Source organism: Lepidochelys olivacea (assembly GCF_965140295.1).
Source record: "Lepidochelys olivacea isolate rLepOli2 genome assembly, chromosome: 10".
Lineage (NCBI taxonomy): Eukaryota > Metazoa > Chordata > Testudines > Cheloniidae > Lepidochelys > Lepidochelys olivacea.
In genome coordinates, this window is record NC_140420.1 from 30,049,237 (window position 1) to 30,073,047 (window position 23,811).

Here is a 23,811-nt window from a genome sequence, read left to right on the forward strand (position 1 = left end):
CCATAGAATCTCTGAATCTTTTGCAAAGGTCTCACATTTTTCAAAGGGGCTGGAATATATTTAAATTTGGAAACATGAATATTTAAATATGTTTAGAGCAAACAGCCTTGTCACAATTTCCCTAACTGTAAATATTCATTAGCATTTTCCATTAGCATTTTGGTTTGACGGGCAATTAGGGTGACAGCCAAACTTGAGCACCTGAGTTCATGAATCTTCTTGGTGTTTTATAAATACTCCACAGCATGACAAAGAAGCCACCTTCACCAAATCTGCTTTACTTGCTACACCATGAAAGGAGCGTTCAAAGAACTGGGTGTTCATGAAAGGTTATGAGCCAAATTCTGCCCTGATTTACAACCACTGAAGTTAAGTGGAGTGATTTAGGGCAGAATGTACCCCTACGAGTCCATTAATTCAGTAGTTTGGACACAAAGCTTCCTTTGACGGTACATGTGCCCTTATTCACTGAGACAGTATTAACTTTTTGTTGCAACAAAAAGTTGAGAGGAATAAAATGTTCATCCTCCATAACGTGTCCCATTATTAAAGGCCTCTGCTCTCCAGTTTAACATTGATCCCCAGCCATGGGGTCCTTTGGAACTCCTCAGTGGTAGTGGATAACAATGGCAGCAAAAAAGATGTCCTCTTCCGTCTACGAAGAGCCCAAAGGTTGTGCTCCATCCTCTCAGGCACAGACCTGGCCACAGTGATTCATCCTCCTCCAGACTTGCATTTCGGTACCCATAGGAATGAAAACAAGCCTCTGAGAAAAGCTCTAACTGGCAGAAAACCCATTAGCAGCCTATCTGGTTTGCTACAAAGATCTCCACAGGATGCTGGTGCACTGATCACTGCACTGGCTCCCCATGGAGAAAGTCCAGTTCAAGTCTTTGTCCTGATAGTCAAAGCCATCCATGAGACTGGCCCTGTGAACTGGAAAAATCTTCTCTCTGTCCACAACCATGATCTCCCACAACAGCTATTGGAACTGTGAAACTATTGACTGAAAGGGGATTGCAGGGTTTGGGACTTTCACAGGAGCTGGCCTAGACAATGGAACTCCTTGACACTAGAGATAAGAACTGGTCACAGGCATATAACCACTTCCAGAAGCAGGGGCCTTTGCCAGCAGAGTACTGAAACAGGTGCATCGAGCTTGTCAAAAAATGCCTATTATTTTTCAAAAGACGTTTCCAAAAATATTTGTTTTATTAAAAATATTTAGTTTTCTAAAACAATTTGATAAACAATATATCAGTTTTCAGTAAAAAAATTGGTTTAAAAAATTGTTTTTTAACTGAAGACTGAATAACTTCTTTGGGGGGGGGGGTCGGGGTAGGTTTGTTTTGTGCAGTTTGTTTAGTCAAGAAACTAGAAAAGTTTGGCCAAAATGGACATTTTCTATTAATCAAATTCAACATCAAAGTGACCCAAAACAAAACATTTTGCCGACAAAACTTTTATATTGGGAGATGTCAATTCATTGCAGCTGTTCAAAAGGAAGAGTTAGATTTGATCAATATTCCTGTTCGAAACATTTTTGAATAAAGTTTCAAAACTGTCAAAACATCCCATTCTGACTTTTTAGAACTTACATTTTTCAATTCAGAATGACTTTTCTAAGCTTGTTAATTTACACTAAAAAGAAAGATTTAAGTGTCAAAATCAAAACAAACATATCAAATATTATTGAAACACATTCTCTCAATTGACTTGACCTGAAGGGAAAACAGAAAACCAAAACAGATTCTCAGTTCACAAAAATTTTCAAGATTAACATTTTATCCCATTTTGGGATGGGAAAATTTTCAAATCTTAAAAACCTCACAGGCCAGGAAAACTGGTTCACGCCTACTTTAATAATATGTAACTAGAAATCCTGGTGAATTGCATAAAATCATCTAGTCCTGTGCAATGCCAGGTTAACTGCACTTCTCCATACACTCAGAGTGGCAAGGCAAAGCATGAAGAGTAGCTATTTGGAACAGAGTGAATTATTCATTTGCTTGTGCTTTCCTCACAGTCTGTGTTGCCAGCAGAGCTTGTCACGTGAAACAGGCTCATGAATCTAGCCACTGATGTTCATTCATCTGTAACCAGGATTAAATGGAAGTCATATGATGATCAGCTCTCTTACTCTGTTTATCAACATGATAAATCCTATAAAAATGTATTGAAGAGTAGAGTTTGTCACAAGGACATAGCTCACAATAAAAGGGAGCCATGTAGCTGCATCAGCCCAGGAGCATACCAGGGATTTGGGGCTCAGGGGGCTACAGGTCTCTCTTGCTCTTCAGAGAGAGGTGGGTGGGGGAGGTGTGTAGCAAGGTACTGCTGTCCTATATGAGCAGTAAATTACTAACACTCCACCCCCTACCACATTGACTCAGCAATGCTGCCCAGCAAGCAAGGGATGGACCCAAGACTCTATCCATTCCTTGACCCACCCGCCTCTTCTGCAAAGGGAGTAAATGGCCTGTAAGCCCTCCTGCTCCTCACACCTATCCATCTGGACTCAGTATCTGGGCAGTCCCTGAAAAGTGTAACTGGGGGTTCACGTCTTACTCCCATATGTGGATGTGTAGTCCAAATCATACGCTCTCCCCAGGGAACCAGGAGTGCTCTCCAGGCCCAAAGCATTTATTCAGAGAGCTCAGCACTTCCTCTTATCTAGCACAATTCAAACTCCAAGGAAAAGGGATTTGTATCCCAATGGGAGTTTATAAAAGGAAGAACACAATTCAATCTGGTTTGAGTCACGGAAGGTTTGATTTCTAATATTCCCATCACAGCATCAGAACCTCTGATGGAGGATTTCCGTTTGTTAATATGCATCATTACTACTTCTTGAGGACACATGGAGCATCATAGTAGGGCCAGCAAAATAATGAAAAAGCATGACAAATCCAGCACTATTACTTGAGATACAGAATTTTACCAGCTATTGAGCTGATCAAATAATGTAAAACAGTTATTCATGAAATCGTTTATTTGATGAAGAATTAATATGTGAAAAAAGGACCAGATTTTACTCACTCTTTCTTCCTTACCCAGCTCATCAGATCTAGGCAGGTTAACACGGATACATCAAACCACCAAACATCTAGATCCCCCTCTGACATCCCATTCACCAACCCCTTCAGTGAGAATGAAAAGGGCTGCAGATGGGCTTTTAACAAAACTGTGGTAAAAATAAAATTAGTAAAACAATAGAATTATTAAAATACAGTGCGATAGTCTTGCCTTAACTAGCTATAATTCTTTAGGCCACATCCTGCTTTATTTACATCAATGGGCAGTTCTTCCACAAAATTCAATACAATGAAGATTTGACCCTTTGGAAATTCAAGCCATTCATTGCTAGCTTCATCTTTGTGATTTTTGTGATTTTTTGCAATAGTGGTAAACCATTCTGTTCCAGGGAGGTCTACCCATGCCCTCTCTTTTCCTTATACTTCTTCCCAGTTAGCTGGAACAGTTGAAGCCATTTATCTGGAAAGAGCTTGTTCAATGACTGCAGTGTGTTTCCACGATTTGCAACATCACACCTATGTGACATCCTTATTTATTTCCTTTTCAGAGACATTCTCCATGTTTATCTCTTCTCTCATCCTCTTTTGCATGCCAGGTCGCTGGATTGAAGATCATGGAGTGATTCACAATCTGATGTTTAACCCAGAGACCCTGAGGAAGTATTCTCATAAGGCAACCCAAAACAAGACAGAGTGGTGGGACAATGGGGTATTGCCATTATGGATCACAGCTCAGAACCAGGTACCATAGAAAGTCTTGACGCTATGTAATGATACCTGCGCTTAGGTTTGCATTTTAGTAACTTAATCCCTTTGCTTGAATGGAACATGTACAGTACTACATCAAGCAACACTGAAGCTATGTTTGCTAAGCAGTGGCTAGATCAGTGACTTATTTCACACATCACGGCTAAGTACTGGTGGCATATCCAAAGAAATCTATATGGCCAGCGAAGTCATTGGGAGTTCTTCCATTGACTTCAGAGGGGTTTGAATCAGGCTCAACATCCTCATAGGATACAAAACCAAAAGGACAAAGGAACATTACAATGTACATGTAGCCTTTGCCCTTGCAAAAGCCGTATTTGCATATGCAAACAGGATAACAGCCTGCTTATCTATTGGTGTATGGAATTACCAGCTAATAGGTACCTGTGTTTGCAACAGTGAGTTTGTACAGCATAGTGCACCACATGCATTTTGACAGGCACTTGTTTTGTGCTAGGCTTTAATAATATGGCCCTAAAGATCTTTATCTTACACTGGGGGTGCATATTATAGGATTTTGGGCTGTAGTTCCTCTGGTGTTTGCAATTTGTGTCTGATTCCTAGGGTTTGATTGCCAATTACACTTGCGTATTTGTTCCTCTCCACCCCCATCACTCATAATCTGAGCTTTTTTTTGTGCCCTCCCTTTCCTCTGAGTTTATAAGTGATTGTTCAGCAAGCTCATGTAATGAAGAACACGACAGACATCTGAATTGATGACTCACTCATCTGGCAGACAAATGTTAAATTGATGCATCCAGTTCTTAACTCCACACTTACCCTATAGCAGACTGCAAGCATTCTTCCACAAACCAAAACACTCTGGCTTACAGTTACAGCCACCTGATTGCTGCAGGCCAACTCACTCAACATTAGAACTCCATTCATCAAAATTTTACTTGCATGGGCCGCCTGGAACATGGTCTTGGACAGAATTCACCATCAAGAAATCCATTGCACTCCTTGGTCCATTATGGCAAGTTTTGTGGAGATTGATGAATTAACCTTTAGTAAAGCTAAAATGTTTTCTTTCTATCAAGGTGATTTTGCCAACATTCTTTCACAATGCAGGATATTTGGTATGCTTTCGGTGGAGGTAATCAGAGCAATGGTTGAATCACCTAACGGCCTTTTGTGAAAGAGTCCCATTGGGGCACCAATTCACCAATGCCACAAAATCCCTCAGCATAGCCTAACCAAAAATGAGAGGTTTGGGGACTCCTGAACCAAGAAATTTATTCAGAAAAGGGATTAATCTTTTCAATAAATATACCAGGATTTAATGTGGCTAAACAGATTTCTGTTAAGTCCAGGCTTCTTGTCCTCACCTTCAAGGTCCTTTTCAACTCTAACACTGTTCACTCTTCTCTCTCCTCATTGCAGAGAGACTATGTGACGGCTTACAGTTAAAGCACATGCTTAAGTACTTTGGTGAATCAAGGCCTAAGAAGTATTCTTGATAGAAATGGTTGAGAATTAAGGCAAGTAGATTGCGCTGATATTCAGTATTGGGGATCAGCAGGAATGCCAGTGACCTGGCATCCGTTGAGCCAAGAGATTGCCTCTCTCTATTTCTGATCATGAAGTAAGAATCACACTGGGTCACTCGGTCAGTCACAGAGCTGAAACTTTCTATGACCAGCTGTTAGATGTTGTCACTGTAGGGACTTCACTTTGGAGCCTGCTCCTTCCAGCATTCCTAGTGAGTTTCAATACACCGTGCATTGATTTGGCTGGTCTTTGTAAACTGTTCTTGTTGGTGTCAGGTTTAGTGGGAGCCTTGGGAAAGGGGGACCCAGTAAAATTTCTAAACAAATTAATGTCAAGCTCTGTTCATCCACTCTTTATGAATGGTGCTGGATTGAAAGCAGGAGAGAATTAAATGGCTTAGAACCTTCCTTACTGAGAGAACACCTGTCAACCTCCCTGTCAGAGAGCCTAGCTGCCCTGTACCACCCACTTCTGGCCACATGTAGCATGATCAGTGATCTCTGCCTCAGTTTTCTGCTCCCCCGCCCCTTTGTGGGTCTCCTCAGCTCTCTAAGACACTGGTCTGTGCTGGAGATTTGGCTTAGCTCTCCGGTCAAGTCACATACAAAACATAATCCCCTCCAGCAAGAGTCCAACTAAGAAGTCACAACAAACAAAAAGCTTCTACTGCCCTTCAGGAGCTACTCTGGGCCCTGTTCCTAGCCACTCTTGAGAGTCTTTCTGGCTTTAGGATAGTGCACCAAGCACCCAAGCTCATTCCCTTGGAGTTCTGTCCTCAGCCCCTGCTGGGTTCTGTTCCTGGTGTCCTCCCTTGTTCTGGACACAGGACAAATTGCAAACAGGGCTCAGGGCTTTCACAGGAGCCTATCCACTCCCTGAAGCTCCTCTCCAAACTGCTCTCACTCAGCCCTTTTATGAAGCCCAGGTGTACATTAAGCTATCACCTGACCCCCTTAGCCCTTCCCCTTTGGGCTAGGAAGCAGCTAATTGATTATGGCACAGATGTGGATCCCCCCCACCCCCACCCAGTGCTCTTAAAGAGGCCAGTCACTCTGTGACACTCTCCCATACCATACTGTTTAGCTTGAAGATCTACCTGGAGCCCTATTGGTCCTCTGTGGAATTCACTCCTCCTGCCTTGGGCTGAAATAGTCCGGATTGAATGGTTTTACGATTTAAGATGAAGTCCATCAGTTTTCCCCAAGAATTTGAGAAGTGGGGAGGATTGCAAGGATGATTAATTGTTGGAAGAAGAAGATGGTTTAAGTTTCAATTCGCCTGGCTTGGTGGTTGGGGTTTACAGAGGAGAGGATGGCCGAGGTTTAGTGTCAATGAAGTTTTGACATTGGTAGTTTAAAGTTTCATAGAGTTTAAGGGCCAAAAGAGATCAGATCATCTAGTCAGGTCTCCTGTATGTCACGGGTCATTAAGTTTCACCCACATACCCCTACAGGAAGACTTGAGTTAGATCAAAGCATTTCAGAACTAAGACGACTAATCAGGGATGCAACAAATAAGACTAAGGGGCCACCAGCACTCCAGGGCCCTCCAATGGCAGGGAATTATCAAGAGCTGCTAGAATGTGTGGACTGCACTTCTCAGTGTGTGTAAATGTAAATAAATACATACAAGTCTGCAGCATATATGTAAATTTGTTCTTCCAAGGTGACAGAGCCCGCCTCTCCTCCCAATCTGGTGGGATCCCCATTGGAGGTGGGAGGATGCAAAAGCAGAGGTGAAGTACAAACAACCTTTGGCCACTACCAGTCTTGGCTGACTTTAGACTTTTAACCTTGAGGCAAAAGATTTAATATGCCATTACTGATCCCCTTAGTCACCTAGCTCCCTGCTGAAGTCTGGTCTAATCAATGTCAGCAATGAACAAAATTTTCTAGTGATTAGAATCTGAGATTGGCAGTCAGTATTTCTGTGCTGCATTCTCTCCTCTCCACTGACACACTGGCTGACCTTGGGCAAATTTTGAATTGGGAGGAATGGGGGTGGGCAGGGAGGGTTTGAGCATCCAATAACGTGCTAGGTGGCATACAATAACGTGATGAGAGATGGTCTCTGCCCAGAGACTGTACACAAGCTGAATGCAATAAGGCACAAGAGAGCAACACACACATACAGAGGTCATTTGCACATCCTGTGCCTCAGTTTCCCAATTTGTAAATGGCATATGGTTAAGACTCATCTGTTCACAGGGATCTTTGGAATCTTATTTCATTAGTGTCCACAGAACAATTTGAGGTTCCCAGATCAAAGTCCCTCATCCCTATTTTAGCCTAAGTTAGTGCCTAGATGAATACAACGAACTTTTACAGGCCACTGTTGTTTTAAAATATTAAACCATCTGTGCATGTCTGGACTGTTGGTAATTAAATTAAATGTTGACAAATGTCAACTCATCGATATTAGGTTTTAGAGTAATAAACAAGATTTAAAAAATTAATAAAATCGATCCACTGTTAACAGACTTTAAAAGGGAAATTTGAGTAAAGATTTATTTCCCTGGAGGTATGTTGAAAAGGCTGAGGGGGGTGGGGGGGAAATCAATGGAATGGTAGAATGAGGATCTAGAGCATTGAACCATAATATTGAAGGAGGATGACTCTCTAGAATGCCCTTATATGGCCTTGCTTGAATGACATTACCTCTGATATTTCTGTTCTGATCATTCTGTTTCCCATGGGAAATGTAGCTTTTTTTTTTTCCTCTTTAAACAAAGAAATTCACCCTTACACAGCAAGAGAGCTGATGCTAATTTGATACTAACGTGGAACAGTAATAAAGCCCAAACTGGTGTTCAAGGTTCAATTCAATGGATTTTGTACTGAAAACAGAGTGCAAAGGAAAGTGCAAAAGGAGCACAGAGTCCCAAACTCCTTATACTGGGGAAACAGACTACAAAAAGTCATCACGCTGTAAGCGCAAGCATTTTCAAGATTAATAAGCATAACAGTAATAGCTGTGATCATTGTAATAAACGAATGCAGCTGGAACAGAAAATAATGGTCCCAATAAAACCAACAATATTGTAAATTGATTGCTGCTAATAAAGTTGATTATGTTAATAAAATGGGGGAAAGAACAGTAAATACCCACTTGTTTGAACAGGATATTTTCATAGTGTTTTATTAAACTGTTAGTTGGAATTAGGGATGTGAGGAATTCCCCTAAAAGCATTTGGCCACATCATCATTTCAGCCTCTTAGGCTGCAGAGACTCGCATTCAAAACATTCACACAAGAAGTATATGAAGCCAGTTAGTCACATGATTATCATCCACTCTAAGGCAAGTTGGGAGGTAGTGAGATCTAGGACAGTGGTTCTCAACCAGTGGCTCAAGACCCCCACAGGTGTCACAAAAAGCAACCAGGTGGGTCATGAGGTGTTGAAATTGCATTACCATAAAAAGCAAAGAAAAATCTCACTCCCCTACTCCCTACATCTTTCTATCCTTCAAAGTCAGCTATTCTATGTCAGCTTCTAAAAACAAAAACACACAAATGAATTAGCATTGCAACATTGTTCAGTCGTACTTTTATTATAAATGTGAAGGGGGGAAGATTGTGAAAATCTTTGATTTTGGATAAAAGGATGGACAAGCTGAGAAACACTGGCATGCTGGACAGAGAAGTAAATGGGAGTCAGGACACCTGAGTTCTATCCCCATCTCTGCTGTGACCAGGGGCAAGTTACTTCCTCTCTCTGTGCTTCTATTTCCCCTCCCACCCTTTTCTCCTGTCATATCTTTTTAGACTGTGAGCTCTTTAGGCAGAGACTGTCTCTTTGTGTGGGTATACAGTGCCCAGCACAGTGGGGTCACCCATCTCAGGGCCTTTAAACATGATTATAGAACAACAACTTCCAAATTCTTGAAGCCAGTATAAGCAACTTGAAGAAGAGCTGTGTGCATGACTGATTTTTTGGTTCCTGGCTGATCTGAAAAGACAAATAATTGGGAGGAAATTTGTTTTGGGCTGACCTAAAACAAGGATTTTTCAAATTTTGAGACAAATCAAAAAGTTGGGATGGGGGAAGATCATTTAAGGTCAAGTGAAATATTTTGTTTCATTTTTGTTTGTGTTTTTTTAAAATAACATTTAAGTAAGTTTTGAAACAAATTTATTTTGAATTTTTAAAAAAAGTTTTCATTCTGTCAATGTCAAAACAAAACATTCTGATTGGTTTAAAATTTGGGTGGGGAGGAGAGTGAAATAAATTCACTGAATTTGTCACAAATTCGCAGAACATTATGGCCAACCCAAATCTGCATTTTTCAGTGAAAAGAAGTTTCAGCCAAAGTATTTTACCCATTGCTTCCTCAGTTGATTTTTCTGGTCCTAAACAGGACATACAGCCTCCTGGAATCTGGTTTTGGAGCTGGTACTGTATTGATCATACTTTCTGCTATTATTTCTGTAATATTCTTTCATTAACGATATTACGAACTAGGATGTGTCTTCTGCCTTCTCTGGTGTTTCCCGTCGTAACATTAACTTTGAAGTTATTTTTGACCTTTCGATAATCCTAAATGATGTAGAAAAGAATGTCACCAGAAACAATTTTTTTCAGATTTATGAGCCTCAGGCGAATAATCTATAATTAAAGTCAATGGAGAAAAAAAGTAAGTGCTAGTTTGAAAGTCATTTAATTAAATCAAAATACTATAAATTATTTACAGGGGTAGATTTCCCCCCCTAACTTCTGTGTAGGAGAAGGAAAGAGAATCTACAAAAGCCCTGAGAGATAAATGACTCCTCATTGCGGCCTCTTTCATACCACCTACCCTCAAAATCTCAATGTTTTGACAACAGAAACTCAGTCACTGGGCATGTTGAGTAACCTGTTCAAGGTCACAGTGACAGAGCCCAGGAATCCTGATTGCCAGCTCCTGCTCTAACTGCAAAACAGTCTTCTATGCTTGGGAACAGTAACTAAACCTGGCTCTCCATCCTCATAGTGGAGAATCCCAGGTGACCCCTTTTTATTAACATTTTATTCCTCAGTCCATACTCCCTCTTTCTCTGTCTCTGACATGGTTCAATGAAACTGGTGTCAAGGGGGCTGATTTTGGAGGCTAGTTAAGCTAGTCTGGTGGGAGCTTAGTGGTAGTTCTGTGTATTGTCATATGCTGCCAGACAGGCACAGATTCAGTTCTCAAAGCCTGTGACTAACAGAGAAAGTGCCTGTATGTTGTTTTTAGGAATATCGTGTTTAACTTGGTTTTTCCCCTATTCAAATTTGCATTGTTGCCTGGCCAAATGCATAGAATTCAATCAAAGGAGGCTGTAAAGGGGAGTTGTTAAGGAATCCAGGAAAGGTAAAACAATGGCAGCCTCTCAGGTACCTGCTTCAAAAGAGTTTAAAATGCCTGGGCCATCAATTGGGGACGGGGGGGGAGAACCATCCAAAATAGGAGGTTTTTCTTTTACCAGCCTCGGGCTGAAATCAAAAGAACCTGAGGGGTTAAAAGGGTGCCCTTGGCTGAAGGGAAAGGGGAAGGTGGTCAGCTCAGCTGGAAGCCTAGAAGGACACAGAGTCAGCATGCAAGAGAGGTTAACTTGAGAGCCAGGCTCTGCAGCAAGCAAGCTGTAACTCAGTGCCCAGAGAGAACAGGGGACACCCAGATTAAGTCATGCCTACATAGGGGAATGCAAAGCATAGGTAAGACAGTATGCAGATAGGTCTTTGTTAGCTTTAAATCTACTTCACCAAGCTCTTTATGTTGAGGCAGCCAGGAGCTCTTCCTCACTGCCCTGGTCCCTACTGGCAATGAGCTGTCCATGGTGCTGCAGTTCCTTTTGGCCAGCCAGGAGCACCATTGCACTCCTCTGACTCCAGCAAGGAGCTGCCTGTCTCCAGCTCTACATCTCCTTTTTATATGGCCCTCCTGGGTCCTGATTGGCTGCTCCCTGTAGCCTCTCTGGTTGGCTAGCCCTTTGCAGCCTCTCTAGGCCACTTGGAGGACTTAGCTGCACTGTTCCTTTTCTGGGATGGGTGTGGCAGGACCATGAGGCCTCCTGCAGGAGGCCTATGGGCCTACTCACAGATCCAAACTCAGGTACATCCATAGAACTGCAGCTACTCCACAGGAGTGTAAATGAGAAAAATTTGATCTGCGATCATTTTCTTTCAGTTGTGCCACTACCAGTCCTGTCTCCAGATTGCTATAAGCCCTCTGCCTTTCTCCCCACTGCTAAAAAGACTAAGTGGGGATAAGGTTATAAAGCAATGATCCCACAGAAAACCAATACCCTATTATAGCAGTTCTGTAAGGTTCTGTACATCACAAAATTTTACATTTCCTCATGGGCTTAATAGACATTTTCTAGTTCATATGGTCTCTGATACTAGAAGTCTCTTTAAAATAACAGATAAGATCCAAAGGCTGAAAAGCTTAGATCAGCAAATTTCAAAATGGGACTAAAATGTACATTTTTCCACAATGAAGGTAATTGGAGCAGTTTACCAAGGGATACAGTGGATTATCCATCATTTGAAGTCTTCTCGTATGATCTTTTTCTCAAAGATATTCTCTAACTTAACCACAAATGGATGGACTCAGTTCAGGAATCACTGGGTAAAATTCTATTGCCTGTGTAGGTGCAGGAGATCAGACTAACTGATCACGGTCTTCTGACCATAAAATCCTTTCCCCTGACTTCAATGCACTTTGGATCAGGCCTGAAAAGATCAAACCCACTTACCAGATGAGTGGCAGGCCATTGGCAAACATTCAGAGACCTGTTCCTCCTCTTCCAATATCAGAAAGAATGTTCTGTCATAGCTCAACAATTTAGACATTCTGTTCCTCCTGCCCAGTGAGAATTAACTTCATAGGTGGCTTATGATGTGCTAGTCTGATCCAAAATAGCCTACAGGTAAGCCAGAGATATGGATTAAGGCAGTAATGCAATGGCCCACAGGTGTTGAGCTGTAAAGACAATAGCTTAGCCAAACTGAGCCTTGGTCTACATGACAAACTTATGGTGCTATAACTACATTGCTTATGGGTGTGGAAAATCCACACCCCCTGAACAACACAGTTATACTAACTTAACTCCTGGTGTATACAGCGCTTTGTCAATGGGATGGCTTCTCCCATCGACATAGTTGGAGCCCCTCGGAGAGGTAGAGTACTTACGCCAACAGGAGAAGCTCTCCCGTTGGCATCGGTAACATCTTCAGTATGCACTACAGTGACACAGTAAGTGTAGACAAGCCCTAACTAAGGCATAGGCCCCCAAAAGCCTTAGCATATTCAGCTAACCAGGAGTAACCCTAGATCTTAAGGTATCATTGGTTAGCTGCTTATGCAAAGGCTTTTGGGGGCTTATACCTTCATTAGTGTGGTTAAGATATTGTCTTTACAGGCTCGATACATGTAAGCCTTTGTATTACTACCTTAATCCATACCTATGACTTATGTACCTGTACCTATAGGCTACACCTCAAAAATGAGGAATTAACACTGCATTTAATAGAAAAACACTTTAAAACAGACATGTTTCTTTCTTTAAAAACTTAATTTCAGCAGCTTTCCAGGATGTTAATTATATCAGAATATCGCATTATGAACATGCTCAATGGAATAAGTACAAGGTCTTGTGTGACTTCTCTCCAGTATAATCTGAGAGTTTGTACAAGACTGTGAATCAGAGAGTGGCAGAAACAAAAGCCTATTTCACATTTTGGGTCAGGGTTCTTTAAAATCAACTAGGGAATTACCAGGCCAATGGTGACCTCCAAGCAAGTAATAAAATCTGCAAGGATAAATAAAATTGCAAGGATCAAAGGTCTTTATTTACATAACAATGAAAATGTACTTCATGTGCCATGTGTAAAAATGAAATCTGAGCCCTCTGGCAGTGCAATTTTGATAAAATTCTTATTTAATATGTGCTGCTTGCTTTTTGTTCCCTCTTCAGTTGATATTTTCTGCATAATTAAAGCCATATTTTCCACCTCTTCTCATCCCCTGATTTTTGGGGCTTAGAAATATCGTGGCTAATCTCAATTGTCATAACGAACCAGTGAGCCTGATTTTCTAGTGTGTAGCTCCATTTTACGTTACTATATCACTAGTGATTTCAAGAAGTTACACAGGTAACAACTGGAGTAACTACATGGAGAATATGGGGGCAGTACGTTTCTGGCCCTTTTACTTACAAAGAAGAGTACCTTGGGATGGTAAACTAATTGCAAGGGATACAAATTTTTGACTATGACTTTTCCAGAAGCCATAGTTCCTTACAACTCTCTTCCCTAACTGTGGTCCATGACAGACTTTTCAGTGTGTGAAACATATGACCCCAAGGTCTCTTGAATTCTGCTTGAGCCTCAAACCAATTCAAAAAAGAAGCCAGGGATGCTGCAAGCTGCTTCCAGCCAGTTGCCTGCAGCTGAGCAGGCTTCCCTGCTGAGCAGCCATTGTGACCCCTGGCTATGTGGTAAACTGCATGGAATTAGAAGGAAGGAGCACAAGTTGCAGAAGAAGAGTTTGGAAGAGGTACAAGGAAGTCAGTCTGTGTGCACATGGCTAGAATGGAAGCTGCAGTTGCAGCAGCTCTTTAAATAGTTCTGTTAATAAAGAGCCAGTTTAGTTTTACAAGTGTAGAGTCTTTTGTGTTATTATCCAGCATGCAGTACATGAAACAGGCTAAAAGGAGGAGTAGCTCACTAGCTTGTGAGGCAGCATGGGCCAGTGGACTTAGACTAATTGAAAGGCAAGAGACTCACTTGCATTTTAATCCTAGTTCTTGGTCATGATCTTGACATTTAATGTCTCTGCCTGGTGTGTAAATTTGAGATAATACCATGTATTGATCAACTGCTCATGTGATTAATTAGTTACGCTCTGTAAAGCATTTTTAAAGTGCTGAAACTCACTATAATGCACACAGAACCCATCAGTGAGTAGGACCCTAATAGCTCTGAGGCCTCCAGCTTATTTGGACAATAGCCCAATGGATAATAAATGAAATGCTGACAATGTGCTGATCCCAGCACAAGAGGTTGGCCCCCACTTCTCTTCCAGCAACAGGCAGGTGGTGACCTGAAGGTTTCCCTACCCCCACCCCACCACTTCCCATGTGCCACGCGTCTGCCTCTCCACCTTCCAATCCCTCCTTAACACCCCCTTCTTTCACTTAGCCCTTCATTGCAGATCGCTGTTGACTCTGCTCCTGATCTTACCTCATTGAAGTCAATGTGACTCTTGCCACTGAAATCAGTGGCATGAGTGGGTGTCACGGTTCCTTCCCCACTCTGAACTCTAGGGTACAGATGTGGGGACTTGCATGAAAACCTCCTAAGCTTACTTTTACCAGCTTAGGTTAAAACTTCCCCAAGGTACAAACTATTTTACCCTCTGCCCTTGGACTTCCACTGCCACCACCAAACTTTATCTGGGTTCCTGAGAAAACATTGTTTGGAAACGTCTTTCCACCCCAAAATCCTCCCAACCCTTGCACCCCATTTCCTGGGGAAGGTTTGGTAAAAAGCCTCACCAATTTGCATAGGTGACCACAGACCCAAACCCTTGGATCTGAGAACAATGAAAAAGCATTCAGTTTTCTTACAAGAAGACTTTTAATAGAAGTAAAAAAGAATCACCTCTGTAAAATCAGGATGGTAAATACCTTACCGGGTAATTAGATTCAAAACATAGAGAATCCCTCTAGGCAAAACCTTAAGTTACAAAAAAGACACACAGACAGGAATATTCATTCTATTCAGCACAGCTATTTTCTCAGCCGTTTAAAGAAATCATAATCTAACGCATCTCTAGCTAGATTACTTACTAAATTCTAAGACTCCATTCCTGTTCTGTCCCCAGCAAAAGCATCACACAGACAGACACAGACCCTTTGTTTTTCTCCCTCCTCCCAGCTTTTGAAAGTATCTTGTCTCCTCATTGGTCATTTTGGTCAGGGGCCAGTGAGGTTACCTTTAGCTTCTTAACCCTTTACAGGTGAAAGGATTTTTCCTCTGGCCAGGGGGATTTTAAAGGTGATTACCCTTCCCTTTGTATTTATGACAGTGGGAGTTTAAAGTCAGGGAGTTTTAGAGCAGGACTCACCCTTTACATTTGTATAATGCATCTCCTCAGATTAAATTGCTTCCCCCTTCAGGTGAGGGGCCATGTTTACTGGAGATAAGTAAACACTATGTACAGAAAGCACCTTCACCTCTCAGAACCCATCCCTGCTCACATGCCTTACCTTATAATCATTTAAATTTATCTCACACTGTAATTTAAACATAAAAAAGAAATCCAATGACATGAGCTAATCAGACAGTGGCCAAATATACCACACAATCCCTTTGCTTGTTTATACTTCCCTTCCTCCTTCTTTTGTCTGTATTCTGCCCATTTATATTGTAAGCTCCTTGAGTGGGGGGAAACATGTCTTAGATGTCTATAAAGCAGAATGCCCTCTAACAGCATCAATACAAATAATCCATGGTGCCATATAATAAACTTGAAAAGATTTGGAAAAATTGGTATGGTCACAAAAATTCAAAATTTTGTGGAGCAGAGTCACAGAAATGAACAGTCGGAATGAGTTGATCTTATCAATTTCTAACTAAATGCCTGCGGAAGGTGTTCAGAGTCCATTGGAAAGAGTTTCTTGCCACAGAAATTCTAAGTAGAACAAACCTACCTAAAGCACCCAATATGGTAAGATGATTATAGTGGCCATATTTAAGATAGACTTTAAGAATGCCACCAACATGACTTCCATAGCAAGTGATAATATGGACACCATTTGGAAAAAGAAAAAAGTAAGTAACCTAGAGAAATATTATGCAGAATAGAGAGAGAAGTCAAATTCATCAACATGACACTCAAGCCTGAACAGACCAGCACAAGCCCCAAATAAGTGGCAAAAAACATGGACACGCTATGCCTTAAGGCTGTGGAAGGAGAAAGGAAGAATATATACTATGGTTTCAGACAGGCCACCAACCAAAGTTCATATTCACAGTGTTGTGTCTCTCATGTTATCCTGGGCTTTCCTTAAAGCCTCATCTTCTGGAATCATGTTATTTCATGATGATCTCTGTTTTCATTAAAGATTCAATTTCTAGCCCTCAAAGTGGCAGAGGAAAGCTGGAAAACATGAATACCAATTGCTTCAGAACCACAAGACAAATGAAAAGAACCCAACATTACTAATGATTTTTATTAGTCCCATGATTTTGGGAGGCCTGACTCATGAATGCTGAATATTTGGGGTTGACCTTCCTGGATCCAGTTGCGTGACGCAGGCTTATTATAGAAGGGCAAACAGGTAATCCTGGATTAAATCTCTCTGAACTTGGCATAAACGCCAAGATGGATCTGGATTCAGATCCAAAGTCAGCAGTTTAGGCCTTTTCCTAATTATAATTCTCAACTCCCAGTCTCACTCTGCCTGTGTCGATGTTCCTGCACAACCCAATCCAAATTCTCACTCTCCCTTCTTGTTTTGTTCTTCAGTATTTCTAATTTCCTTGAATTGCATACACTAATATTCTACCATCCAGATGTGCACAGAATTCATTAAAGATGTATTTCATACCATAACATTTTTTCAGTCAATATGGCTCCAGCTGTACAGCCTGAAATCTTCCTCATTGCAGCATGACCTTCTTTCACAATGCACAGCCAACATGCTTCAATCCTTTTTTGGATGGGGTAACTCTGGATAAAGGGAGTGAGAGAGTAGGTAGTTGGTTTTCCATGTAACTACCTTTTCATAGGGAGTCTACCACCAACATGCCAATGGTATCTGTAGCAGTGATATTTTGGGGAGGATCTGGGGAGACAACTAGAGAGGAAGTAGGGCTGAGAGTGGATATATACATCCAATCTATCATCCCTTAAGAACTAAGATGAGACTGCGAGTTTATTTCACATATGCCATCAAATTATGTTAAATGTTATTTTTAAGATATATGCTTTGTATTCATCCTAAGAGCTATGTTCATCAGCCTTCTCTTGAAATTTTATATGCTGATCATACACTACACTTAGCTCTCATGTTTTGAGATCTGTTTAATACATAGGTGTGGTACGCAGCTGTCAAAAGTAATTGACGTTATAGATTTTGCCCTGTTATTAATATAGTACAAATATCACCTTCCATTATTCAATTTTTCAGGGGAAAAAAACAGCCTCATTCCATTATCCTGGCGGTGGTGCCACTTACAAGGGGCAGGCGGTCGACAGAACTCTAGTAGAGTCATTTGATCATCCTGACAGCAATGAGACAGAGTGGAGAGAAAATATTGACATGGTTATGAGCTGGTTTACCAAAGAGAACTTTGATTTTGTCACACTCTACTATGGAGAACCCGATCAAGTGGGGCACAGAAAGGGCCCTGAAACAGAAGACAGGAAGATGATAATTCGACAGGTTGATAGGACCATTGGCTACCTTGTAGAAGCTATTGAGAAACATAGCCTGAAGGATAAGCTGAATGTCATCATTACATCTGATCACGGTATGACCACAATAAAGAAGAAACCTGAAGTAGAGGAGATCTTACTGTCCAAATATATCAAATTCAGCAACTTGACCAAGTTTGACATACTGGACTATGGAGGCTTTGGGATGATAACCCCAAAACCAGGGAAAGAAGAGGAACTATATCAGGCACTTAAGAATGCTCATCCTCATCTAAAGGTGTATAAAAAAGAAGAGTTTCCTGAACACTTCCACTACGCGAAAAATGAACGTGTTTTACCAATCCTGGTTTATGGTGACCCTGGTTATAGTGTTAATGGGGTAAGTTCATTACTGAATCTAATACAACAATCAGGTTTCTTGGCAGCCATAGAGTAACCTTTAGAAGATTCCACAGACAAGTCACTTTACAGTATTTTTCCACAAGTTGTAATCAGTGTTGGTTTTGCTCCATAATAAATTAAGCAATTTCCAGTGCCAGTTGATAAAACATGTATTTTTACCACATCCTGAATAAGGACATATTAGCCTATGGTACTGATTGTAGCTTTTTGGGGCAGGGACTTCTTTTTTGTTAACACAGTGCTTAGTGCAATTGGCTGCTGGTCCATGACTGGGATCCTAAAAGCAACTACTATAGAAATAAATATGTACATGTTATTTTACCCTGTTAATTGCAGGAAAATAGCAATTACACCAACAGAACATTTTCATTGCTACCAAGGGAGGAGATAGATTTTCCGTCTCTTGATGTCTTCCAGTCAATCAAGACTGGGTGCCTTTGTGGAAGACATGTGGGAGTAAAAACCCAAGTAATTGGGCTCAATACAGGAGTCACTGAGTTAAATACCCTGGTCTGTGTTGTACAGAGGTCAGACTAGATGATCAAATGGTCCCTTGAAATCTATGAAACTATGGAGCCCATATTAAAAAAAATAGACTTACAACCTTTCCGAGCGTGCCACCTGAGCTTTGCCATGAAGCCATAGGAGCCCCACACATTTTACTTCATGAATCTTTGAGTTTTATCAGACTTTGAGGACTCTGGTTTGGAATTTGGAACAATTCACTTGCCTTAAAACCTCTGACCAATGGAACCTTATGGACAATCAAAACATTAAGCCATTTGGGGGATTTAAAGTGCCTGGTCTTTCAAGGTGCTCGCTTAGAGAAACAGGGTGAAAAGGGAGTCTGAAGGGTTTAAAAAAAAAACCCACACAATTCCAAGATCCCACCATTGATTTCAGTGGGCTTCAGATCAGGCCATAAATGAGTTCCAGTAAAGTTTATATTCAGCCAACATTTTATTCTAGGAAGGCCAGTAAGAATGATATGTTCAGTTCATCTTTCCATCTTCATTTTAATAAGTTTTGGCATCTGAATGCCATGTCTTCTATCATACACCTCGAAGAGTAAGAAAGCTGAATCTCAAAATATAGGATTCTGGTGCGACACTGTGTTCAGCTCTGGGCCCCAGATTACTAGTTGTGAGTAATTTGTTTCCATTGAACTTTGAAAAATCATCCTCAGAATTCTAGAAAGTAATATCCCCGCTCTGACTCTAGAAAACATACTAAGGGATCAGCTCTTCCCTGTTGCTAAACTAGAGATTCCTTCAGTCGCTGTGCAAAAACACTGTCATTTTCTTCCCCACATGGACACCTCTATGCAAAGAGTATCCATTTGCCCATATTGATAGAAAGAGTATTTTTCCCCTCTGTTAGGCTGATAGTTACATGACAGATCTGGGGGAGATAAAAAGCTATAGAGCTTGTCCTATAAGTGGTAGGCAAACGCTCAGTAGTCTATACTATAACTTCCAGTTTTGTCCTCAGAAGTTTTGGTCAGCTTAATCTGAGCCAAAATAATGAGCCTGCAGCTACTTTATGGAGCAACAGGGATGCACAGTGGCCAGTGAAGCAGCTCCTAAGGTTTGCCAATTGCTCATTGTTCGAATTTAAATCAGACGGGAGATTTGGATTAGACTATTTAACATGGGTTGTTATCTTTGTGCATTACGGTTCTGGTAAATTGCACTATAACGTTTTTGGAGCAATACCTACTTTCTACAATGGATCACTGCAAGTATTTTAACAATGCAAACCTTCTTTTCCTAAGATTTTTCTAGGAAGTCACCCTTTCTGCATGTCATGATAAATGGAATCAGGCTAAAGCTATAAATCCAGTAACAGAGTGCAAAGCTTTGGTGGAATTATACTCACACTACTGTCATTTTTGGCAATTACATGTCCTGCATTATCACAATCCCCCAATATAAAACCAAGTTCGCTCATCTGGGGCTTTCCCAGGAGCCTCCAGCGAGAAGCAGAGCATTATTGTGTTGCTCCAGGAGCACTTCAGGAAGCAGATTGCGACTTTCAGAGTCACAATTTGCCTCCGAGTTCCCCAGCTGTGCAGATACTTCCCCTGCAGATGGCCTATACCCGCTACAGAATATTTTCCCCATTGTACCAGCATAGCTATGCAAGCCAGTGCCTTGTGGGGGCAGGAGCAAAGGCTCTACCCACTCCCACAGCGGGGTAGAAGCTACATAGCAGCCCCATCGAGACAGCTGTCCTTCCCATGACCTGGGTAACCAGCACAAGGGAGCATAAGGTGCTCCTTGCTTCCTTGCCCTGCTGCATAAATCAAGGCAAAATATGGCCTCAGCATCCAGAGGGGAATCAGGTGTATTGACCATTGTCAGAGTTACGATGACATTTTGGCTCCATATTTTAACAAAACAAAAAGTGGACGTACTTTTGAGGTATTATCTGAAAAATCTAAAAGAGACGCATGAGCTCAAATTGTCAAAGCTCAGTGTTACGCCAACCTAATGCATCAATTAGCAAACACCAAAGCATATTCTTGAATCTAATGCTTTTCTTCACACATTTCTTACTGAAATTGAGGGAGGTGGAAGACAATTCCCTTGCTGTTTCAGCTGGATACTGTATTTTCCTTCACTGCCTCATTTGTTTGTATTGGCGTGTGCTATTATACAGCAGTGGTATTTCACCCCAGAAGCATCTTCAGGTACGACTAGTGACTGGTGTATGAGAAGTTAAATTTGAGGGTGCCTTTAGGATGAAAGGCACTAGATAAAGCTAAACTTGATTGTTGGTTGTTTTTTTCCCCCAGAGGTTTATATTATATGTTAACAAAGGAGATCATGGATTTGACAATGAGGATATGGACATGAAGACAATATTCAGAGCTTTTGGTCCTGATTTCAAAGAGAATTACTTAGCTGAGCCCTTTGACAGTATCCACATTTATCCACTGATGTGCAAACTCCTGGGCATCAATCCACAGCCCAATAATGGATCTCTAGCAATTACACAGAAAATGCTCATTGATACCTCACAGCCAGAGTCAAACATCCTGCTTGCTGCTTTCATTTTAAGTGCCATAGCAGTGATGCTTGTGCTAATATTCATCACATCGGTGACTTACACTGCCATCCAGCGAAAGAAGAGGTAAGTAAAGTTTTCTTTAGGGCTTGGATAGTTACACCAGGGGAAAGCATTGGAAGGAGGGAGATGGGAATTACGGGTTTGGGGCTCAGATATTACAATGCTTGGGACCATGTACATACACAGACAAAAGGAGAAATAAATCTTGGGGCTGACACAGAGTCTAGGACCCTGAATAGGCCATTTAACTTTGCACTCAGCATTCCCATCAGTAAAAATGGTTACCAATAGCTACTATACAAGGTACTCAGTATAGTAATGGGCATCCCCATTTTACAAATGGCAAACAGGGGCAAAAACAAAAACCAAAAAAAAAAACAAAAAACAGGTGACTTGCCCACGGTCACACAGGAAAGCTGTGGGTGGTGAAGCAAAGAATTGAATCCAGGTCTCCAAGTCTCAGGTCAGCACCCTGACCACTGGGCAATCCTTTACCCTCTAACAGTAGGGAAAGCCCTACAAGCCTACCCTGCGCCCTGAAAGTCTAGTCCGATGTCCCTGCCTTCCCCGCACGCGAGCACCAGTAATAAAGAGGATGTCACGAACCTTTATTTATTCGGCCTCAGATGACTTTTAAGATGCATTTGTGAAAGGTGCTGCAGCAGTGCAGAGCAGCATTATTGACACGAGCGCTACACAGGCCCAGATCAGCCAGATGCTCTTGTGCCTGAAGCCCGTGCCTTAACTTGTAGCGTTGAGCCTCAGAACCAGGTGCCATGCAGTAGACCTGACTCTCCATCTCTTGCACCTTGTGGAACCATTGACACTAGCGTGAAGCTGGTACGCAACGCTACTGTTCTGATTCAGTAGCGTTTCATACCCACTTCACACAGTGGGAAATGGCTACACAAGGTGCAGGACAGTGGAGAATCAGGCTCTACTCTCTTGGGGCTTGTCGGCACAGTAGGGTAAGTCACTTCCCACCGTCACAGAGTTCATTACCGAAGCACGCTAATGTTTTGTGTGCTAATTGATCTGTGTCGACCCTGCTGGTGCTATGTAATGTATTTGAAATAGCACTATGGTAAGGCACACTAGAGAACTTACGGTGAACCAGCGGGGTCGACAGGGACCAATGAACATGCAATAGGTTATAGAAATTATACCCTTGTAAAGCATATTATGTGACCGTGTAAACAAGCCCCTATTTGTCTCCCCACAAAACAAAGCAGTCTGCCTCTTTGGGCCCGATTCTCTCTCTCTCACTCCTGGCAATCAGGAATAACTCCACTGAGGCCAGAGTTACAGAAGCTTAAGACTGGAACTTGACCCTTTACGGGTACGAGTTCTACAGCAGCAAATGCAACTGTAATTAAAGGCGAATATCCAGTTAGAAAGTTATCTTCTGGTCAGATGATCATTTTGCACATGTTCTGGAGGAGGGACAGCAATATACATTGGCATGATGAGCTTTTCATAGAACATTGTCTGAGACTAAGTGAGGCTCAGAAAGAAAGAAAATTCCTCCTTTTTACCAACATTGCATTCCATTCTTTAGCACAGATAAATATTAATCAATCAGTAATGAAAGCTTAGGGATTTATGGCACAGTCTCCTATCAAACGAGAACAAGATAGACTATTATTGCTGTCATAAAGTAGCTTTGAGGAAAAAAGGTTATACTATGGAAGCTTAAGAGGGAAAGAATAAAGAAGTTTCCTTTTTGCATTAGAATCATAGAATATCAGGGCCGCAGGTCCCTTACTGATATTAATTAATATTTATCTGTGCTAAGGAATGGAATGCAAGGCTGTTGCACTTGGAAAAAAAAAAGAATCAGCAAATATGAGATTTATTTTCGGAAGCACCAGGTTGTTCATTGCAAATCATGTTTTATTCACGCCTTTAAAATATACAAGACACCAAAAATTGCATTTCCACTCTTTGAAATCTCAATAAAACATTGGCTCAATCATTTTCCAGTCATAATTTAGTCATATTTCACACACACATTGATTATTCTGGATGAAATATATATGTGAGCATTATTACATTCAATGGAAACTTTCTAGTAAACAGCATGCATCTGTGGAATGCTTCATTATTTAGGATTCTCTCAGCCAGCAATTATGAGGACCATTTTTCTTGTGACAATATAGAAGATGTCAAAGAATTTTAATTTTGTTTTATATTTCTTTAGTTATTTAAAAGGGGACTGCAGTAGCATTAACTATAGTACAGAGGGGTCTGATTCAGGGCAAGTAAATAGCAAAAAGTTACCCATTTAACTGTATTACATTGGAGCCTGCTAGAAAGTCACAATACCTGGGTCCAGGGGCTACTCAGGCTCATACTTCCAAATGGTGTAACCACCTCAAATTTCACAGGTGTTTTCCACATCCAGCTTTGGATTGCAAGACTATTCAGGCTGGATTTTCGAAGTGCTGAATTCTTATACCACCAACTGAAGTCAGTGTGAAATGGAAGGGCTTATAACCTCTGGAAACCAGGCCCTTGAGGGTAGGTCTACACCTCAAAGAAAAACCCACAGCACTGAGTCTCAGAGCTCAGGTCAACTGACTTGGCTCATCGGGCTAAAAATAGCAGCAGAGACGGCGGGCCTCAGCTTGGGGCTCA

General features: G+C 41.4%; 1 protein-coding gene across 1 annotated transcript in view; it reads left to right on the top strand.

Moving 5' to 3' along the window:
* LOC311527837 (ectonucleotide pyrophosphatase/phosphodiesterase family member 7-like) overlaps window positions 1-23,811 on the top strand; it is a 46,692-nt gene that overhangs the window by 18,449 nt on the left and 4,432 nt on the right. Inside the window, exons 2-4 of the mRNA XM_084642226.1 lie at window positions 3,632-3,777; window positions 17,453-18,079; window positions 20,900-21,237. Coding sequence (XP_084498352.1) covers window positions 3,632-3,777; window positions 17,453-18,079; window positions 20,900-21,237 — 1,111 coding nt within the window. The remainder of the gene's footprint in view (window positions 1-3,631; window positions 3,778-17,452; window positions 18,080-20,899; window positions 21,238-23,811) is intronic.